At 40.1% G+C, this 7,762-nt stretch overlaps 1 protein-coding gene across 1 annotated transcript; it reads left to right on the forward strand.

The window, feature by feature from the left end:
- The first annotated feature begins 5,006 nt into the window (after positions 1 to 5,006).
- On the forward strand, positions 5,007 to 5,465 carry LOC149238337 (uncharacterized). The gene has a single exon (XM_089369533.1). The coding sequence runs from the start codon at positions 5,007 to 5,009 to the stop codon at positions 5,463 to 5,465; it is 459 nt and encodes a 152-aa protein (XP_089225659.1).
- The last annotated feature ends 2,297 nt before the right edge of the window (positions 5,466 to 7,762 follow it).

A 7,762-nucleotide genomic window follows, 5' to 3' on the forward strand; every position in this document is an offset into this window, starting at 1 on the left:
TCTACAAATTTTACCACTCATCAATGGTTGGTAAAATCAAAGAGTTTAGGATTTTCCACCCATAGTGGATACCATTGGTGAATTCCACAAATCTTACCACTCATCAATGGTTGGTAAAATAAAGTAGTTGGTATTGGATACCATGGTGAATTCCACAAATCTTACCACTCATAAATGGTTGGTAAAATAAAGAAGTTTAGGACATTCCTAAAAATGTGAATAGTGGAGAATTTTTCGCATCTCCAAATAATCACAAGTTGGGTGCAATATTGGATACCATTGGTGAATTTCACAAATCTTGCCACTCACAAATGGTTAGTAAAATAAAGAGGTTTAAGACATTCCCAAAAATGTGCATGGTGGAGAAATGTTTACATCAAGGCCCAAATAATTACAAGTTGGGTGAAATTCTTTGCTAACCCTAATAAACAAAAAAAAGTTATATGTATTTACTAACCCTAATAATCCATTCTATGAGTGAATTTTACCAACCATTTACAAGTGGTGAATTCTACAAATTTTACCACTCATCAATGGTTGGTAAAATAAAGCAGTCGGTATTGGATACCATGGTGAATTCCACAAATCTTACCACTCATAAATGGTTATTAAAATAAAGGAGTTTAGGACATTCCTAAAAATGTTCATAGTGGAGAATTTTTTGCATCTCCAAATAATCACAAGTTGGGCGAAATTATTTACTTCCTTCTTGGGTGAAATGTAGTTACATGCATATAAAAAAAAATAATGTATTAAGGAGAATTCATCATCTTAACTTTGAATCTACCCAACATTGAGAGGGATTAAATCTCTTGACATACAAATCTCTTTTAAAATGAAAAAATATTTGAAAGGGTAGACCATAAATTTCTTATTTTTTAATAATTAATAATTTTTAATTACTTTATTTTTATTTTTACTTTTATTTTGATCTAGTCAAAATGTTTACATGACATTATATTACATTAAAACATATCAATCATACTAGGTTGGAGAGCACCTCTAGGTTATCACATTTAGTTTAAGTAAACAAAATTTCTTATTCATATTTAGTAACCCTAAAATTTATGTAACCTTGTTTAATATACATATGAACATGTATAGTTGAAGTTTCAAATTCAATTCCAAGGAATAAAGCAACTTGGACATTTTTTATACTCATGTTTTTACACAAATTTATGAAGAATTAAAAATGTAAATATGGATATTTACTAGAGGTTATTTCCCACCAAAATTTTATGCCAGTCTTAATAACCAATTTTTTATCATGCCTCCATTAATTATACTAACCCTTACTATATAAATAGATATTTAGGTCATGTATTAATATATATTTAGTTTTGTACTTACATGGAGATTTATGAGAAGTGGGCTTACCTCTCATAGAAGCTCAATGATTAAATACCAAACCTAGATGAACACATTTAGGATTACATGTTCATCATTCCTCATGGTTAACCATCATAACCATCTTATAATAGTAAACTACTAGGAATCTTGTCATATCCCCAGAATATTGTAAATATTTTATTTTTACCACGGTCAAAAGAATATTATCTGTTGTATGAACTTACATTCTGTTATTTAATGAAAATTTAAAAAAATGATGATGATGATTTCCTAGTAACAGGGATATCATGTAACTTCTATGTAGGGAAGTAAAGTCATGGATAAATGAAAAAAAAAACGGTTGCAAACCCTAATTGTTCTTTTCCCCAACCGTGGAAGTGTTTTCCAGGAAAAGGGGGAAAAGGGGAGCCTGCGCTATGAAAAGGGGGGGCTGTGCTGTAGAGGACAAGCAGCAGGAAAAGGATAGAGTTTTTACCAAGTCTGGTGAGTACCAGATGGTAAGAGCGCAGAGCGCATGCAATCAACAAAGACAATAGTCTTTGAGTTAGCTAGGGGGGAGACTAGTCTCGAAAGACAGTCTCAAGGTCGGGTGGATTGACTAGCTGCTGGAAGCAGTAGTGGCCTTAACCAGGAAACAGAAAGAGGAGGAGTACTTACAGAAGGCGACCCAGGTATGTGGATCTAACTTGAATTAAAATAGGAAAAGATTATTTCTATAGATTGCAGTTCTATTTACTTGTAGTGGGAAATGGAACCAGAGGGAAGGAAACTGGGAGGACAGTAGCTTCATCTTTTATTTATTTAAAATCTTTCTAGCAGTAGGTAATCTGGAAGAAAGTTAACCCAGAACCCCACAGTTAGCTAGCGTTGTTTAAATAGTCCTCTTTTCTCAGTTTTACAATTAGAATATGCTGGTGATTGAGAGTTGATAGTGTTAGGTAAGGCTGTTAAAGTGGTTGTGCCCTGAGGAGTTTGAGTGTATAAAAGAAAAATTAAAACCCAAGAAAGACAATAGGAAATGTGGACAGCTGCCTAAGGGTACGTTACCAAACCAAATGTGGGGAAAACAAACACTGTACCCGTATATAGATGTGCGTAGAGCCTTGAATTAAACCAGTACTTTTCCCAGTGGCTTGAAAACCTTGGGTTCTAGAACAGAAAGATAGGACAGCGAGAAGGAAAAAAAAGAAAACAAAAATTCTTGTACCCCTGTGACTTTTAATGGTGAATTTCAGAACTGTGAGATTTATACAAAAAGAAAACAAAAACAGATCCCACTTCGGCTTTTGAAATATACATTACGGAATGTAGAGTAACCTTCTTCTAAGCAAGTATCAAAGATTATCTGGAATACATGAAGCAAGCATGAGAAAACAATACATGTACACGGTAGATAACCAGTCTCGGTACGCAAGGAGGGTTTCGAGTTGTCTGAGAGTCTAGAAGCCTCGGAGAATAGGGGGCTCGATAGCCGAAACCTGTAGGTTGTAGACTACCTCAAGAGGAAGAAGACCCTCCTGGTAGTAAACCCCTGGAGTAGCGACAGAGAGACAGTTTCCTTGGGAAATTACAAGAACAACTTATATAGTTTCTGCGTAATAACCTATATGTTCAATAGATTTATGCATGCAGTAAGATATAGCCAAAAATCTATTGCAGATAAAGGAGAACTGGATAGCAAACATTCAAGCCGTAGCTTATGAACAGAGTCGGAAAACAGTCGGAGCCACAAATCATTCATAAAAGAATTTACAGGCATTTATTTCACTAATTTTTCTTTACCACAGCATTGTTACTGACAAGCTGCTCATGCCAAATAGCGAGGAATCAAGCTTCCTTCTACAGTATAGTGATTATTCCAATGGATTAATGAAAGTCCAAAACAACCAAAAAAAACGTAGAATATAATAGCAGAATAACTGGACAAATGAAATTAACAGTGACTTATATTTCGTGCCAGAACAGTCATAAAAATAGCAGTGCCACAGCCAGTCTCAGAACTGGAGAAATCCTCAATTGGCATAAAACAAAACAATAGAGAACTCTTCGGTTCAAGAGCAGAAGTGAGCTCGGAAAGATTTACCAATTGAGGCCACATCGTGCCATAATTATTACAACTGGGTAAAACCCTCAAAACCCTAACCTATTCTATAACGAGAAGCTGAGCAAGAGGCAAAACATCATATAGTTGTGGAGAACCTCATACACGCCTCAGGCCTTCCTATCCAGACTAGAAAAGCTCTTACCCATAACAGGCATTGTAGATGAGTCTCTGTCCCAAGCCAGTCGAGCCAGGCCAACCCCCAATAACCTGTGCAGAAAATCCAATCCACAAGAGACTGGTTAATGAACTTGGTCTGATCGAGAATCTTTTCAGATGCAAGAAAATGAGGAAACAAAATTTTTAAAAAAAAAGTTACCTATAATAAACCAGACCCCTGCCAGACCATGAAGATGACCTCGAGTAGGCATCATCCAAGGAAATTCCAGCAATTCTAAGAGCAGAGCAGTGAAATGCATTGATTGCATCAGAACAGATTCGCGGGAGGATTGCAAAGCCAAATGAGAGCAGTCCCATAGCAATTCATGCTTGAGGAGAACCCCGAGACAGGCGCCACCGTCGGATCACTGGAGATAAGCAGCATCATCGATCTGGGTGGGGTTCCCGAGTGGAGCAGGTGAGGCCGGACGGTCCACCCAAGCCATGTACAGGACAGCGCAGGTAGAATTAACAACAAACCTATCCGGCATGGCTTGCCACGTGACGGAGGCAACGCGGCATCAGATAAGAATTAATTGCAACAGTATGGATCACTCAATTAAACAAACCATGGACAATTACCGAAAAGCCGCATGTATAAAGTCCTTAGTAACTGTATGTAAAGTAAGTTCTAGAGCTGCGTAAAATCAATACCAGGGTACGGGAGGCCAGCTCAACAAAACACATTAACTCCTTTGCATGCGGATATAGCTTTAATTTAAAAAAAAAATTAACGGTGGTGACATTACAAGTGGTATCAAAGCCAAGGTTGCAAAATTGTGGCCTCTGGGCACTGGAGGAAAAAAAAAAGTCAACAGACTGTATATTTACAATTTATTTCATCTCTAATGAGTAAAAGAAACAGATAATGTGATAACCATCCACTGTTGCTTGTTTTGTGGTAAGCACAGGGAAATAGAGGATTGACAACATGAGGAGAACAAACAGTGCGTCACACAGGTTTGTGGCGGGTCAGGGACCTGCAGCGGGTCCTGGAAGCAGCCCTGAATTATGGGTACAACTAGGTGAGGAGGCGCGCAATACCAATTTGGCAATTTTGGAATCAGTACAGGAGTTGAAGAACAAAATGGCCCGATTACGGGAGGATAACGCAAGATTAACTATGGAGCAGGAGAGGATCATAAAAAGCCTATCTGACAGACAAAACCAGCAGCCACCAAACCCCAGCACTGAGCAACAAAGAATGTCAGGAGAGCAGAACCACCCCACCGATCCCGAAGAGTCAGAGGGAAGGGAGGAGGAACGCTCGGATAATGTTTCCTAACAGCAGACGTCCAAAAGACAATAGACCGAGTTGCAAGGGGAGTTTCGTAAAATCAAGCCACCACACTTCGATGGAGAACAGGAGGAAGCAGTTGAGGCCTAGTTGATAAATATGAACAAATACTTCCAGCTATATGAATACGATCATAACCTCAAGGCACGTTTGGCCATTTTCCAGCTACAGGGAAAGGCCACCTTGTGGTGGGAGGAAGTTAAAATGGTAAAAGGGGTAAGCGAACAGAATGTCACTTGGGATAAATTTCAAAGATACTTTAAGGAAAGGTACTTAACTAAGCGCTTCTATGATGAGAAGGCAAAGGAATTTCATGACCTGTGTTTGGGGCAGCAAACTATGGACGAATTTATTACTCGGTTTACTTCCTTACTCCGCTATGTGCCCTATATCCGGGAAGAGAAGGCTAAAGTACAGAGGTTTGTCAGAAGCCTACCCGTAAGTATGAGGGAACGAATTGAATTTGACAACCCAAAGACGATGAACGAGGCTATACACAAAGCCAGAATTTGCTACCAACAGAGCAAGCAAAAGGGAGAGCTTCTGGGTAAGAAATGAGGCGATAATAGAAGCAGCAAGCTGGCTGGTGGGACTAAAGGTAACCGTGGCGAAGGTAATAAAGGATTCGCTAAAGGAAAAATCAGCAGAAACTCACAAAAGAGTTCACTCCGATTAAAGCCCCCCAATGAGTCCAGAATTAATGATCAATCCAGAAAAACAGACAACGAGGGGACAGCAAGGCCCCCAGTGCAATGTTGGGGCTGTGGAGGCCCTCATTATGTGAAAAACTGCCCTCAGCGAAAGGGAGCCGAACAAGTCTCCCAAGTCTATGAAGCCTCAACCGTTGGTGATGTAGGAAGGAGTCTTCCAAAGATTAATGCCGCTCTGGAGGATCGTCAGGCGGAGTACCAGCCGACCATGGTGGAGTTCGAAGGTAAACTCTTAGACCTTGTTGTAACTGTTTTAATTGACCCTGGTGCAACGTTAAGTTATATTAGTCCTTGAATTGTGGAGCATTGTAAGTTGCAACCTGTTAAGTTTAAGGACCCCTGGCTAGTTCAGTTGGCAACAAGGGCAAAAAGGCGGGTAATGGCTAAAGTCAAAAATTGCCCTCTAAAAATAGCGGGATAGTCAGTGACAGCAGATTTAAATGTGCTTCCCCTTGGCTCGTATGACATATTGATTGGTATGGACTGGTTAGAAAAACACTAGTCCATAATTAATTGCAAAACTAAGACTATCAGTTACAAGGACGAGCTTGGAATAAAACAAGAGATGCAGGGGATTAAGCGGCCAGTGCAGATTCGGCCCATAACTGCCTCACAACTATCCAAATGCATCAGAAAAGGATGTCAGAATTATGCCATCCAAGTTGGGTGCATTGATTCAAAAAATAAAACAGCCACATTGGAAAATATTCCAGTGATACAAGAATTTGCCGATGTATTCGCGGAGGAGATTCCCGAGCTGCCACCCAAAAGGGACATAGATTTCACCATTGAATTGGTGCCAGGAGCAGCCCCAGTCTCTCGAGCACCCTACAGAATGAGTGTACCAGAATTGACAGAGCTGAAGATGCAATTACAGGAGCTGTTGGAAAAAAAGTACATTCGCCCCAGTGTGTCCCCTTGGGGAGCCCCGGTATTATTCGTTAAGAAAAAGGATGGGACTCTCCACATGTGTATGGATTACCATCAGTTAAACAAATTGACAATTAAAAACAAGTACCCCCTACCTCACATTGATGAATTGTTTGACCAGGTAAGAGGGGCAACAGTTTTCTCGAAGATTGATTTGCGGTCAGGGTACCACCAAATCCGGATTAGAGAGGAAGACATAGCTAAGACAGCTTTTAGAACTCGGTATGGCCACTATGAGTTTGTGGTGTTACCCTTCGGGTTGACCAATGCCCCCGCCACCTTTATGTGCCTGATGAACAACGTGTTTCATCGGTATTTGGATAAATTTGTGCTGATCTTTATTGACGATATATTGATTTACTCTCGGACTATGGAGGAGCATCAGGAGCATCTCAGGTTAGTATTGCAAACCCTCCGAGAGCACCAATTGTACGCTAAGTTCAGTAAATGTGAATTTTTCAAGGAGCAGATACAGTACTTGGGCCATATCATCACTAAGGATGGAATTGTCGTGGATCCTGAAAAGATAAGGACCATTATGGAATGGCCAGTACCCAAAGATGTGGCAGACATCCGATCTTTCATGGGATTGGCGGGCTATTATAGACGGTTTGTAGAGGGATTTTCGAAAGTGGCTTACCCAATCACATCCTTGCAGAAAAAGGGAAGAACTTTCAGGTGGACCCCTGAATGTCAAAAAAGTTTTGAACAACTCAAATATTTACTCACCACAGCACCTGTTCTAAGTATAGCCGATCCCAGCAAAGATTACGTAGTGTGTACTGACGCAAGCAAAGAAGGATTGGGAGGTGTGCTAATGCAGGAAGGAAAAGTGATAGCATACGAATCAAGGAAGTTAAAAGAGCATGAGCAGAAATATTCTGCTTACGATCTAGAGTTGGCAGCTGTGATTCACGCCCTGAAAATGTGGCGACATTATCTTGTGGGAAGAAAATTTTTGTTATTGACAGACCATCACAGCCTGACCAATTATTTTAGCCAGCCCACACTAAATGCAAGGCAAGCACGGTGGGTGGATTTCTTAAGCAGCTTTGATTTTGAGATCAAGCATATAAAAGGGAAGGAGAACCGGGTGGCGGACGCTTTGAGTCGAAAATTGCAATGTCTGTACGAGATTTCTTGCAGTGAAAGGAAAAGCCCCTTCGGGGAAATGATCAAAAAGGCAGCCGAACAAGATGTTGTATATCAGCAAAT

This window comes from Pinus tabuliformis, chromosome 8 (genome assembly GCF_031772625.1).
Source record: "Pinus tabuliformis cultivar Carrire ecotype Pingquan chromosome 8, CPIR1, whole genome shotgun sequence".
NCBI lineage: Eukaryota > Viridiplantae > Streptophyta > Pinopsida > Pinales > Pinaceae > Pinus > Pinus tabuliformis.

Excerpts from the sequence above, each read along its gene's own strand:
- LOC149238337 (XM_089369533.1), top strand. The coding sequence starts at position 5,007 with ATGAACAAATACTTCCAGCTATATGAATACGATCATAACCTCAAGGCA.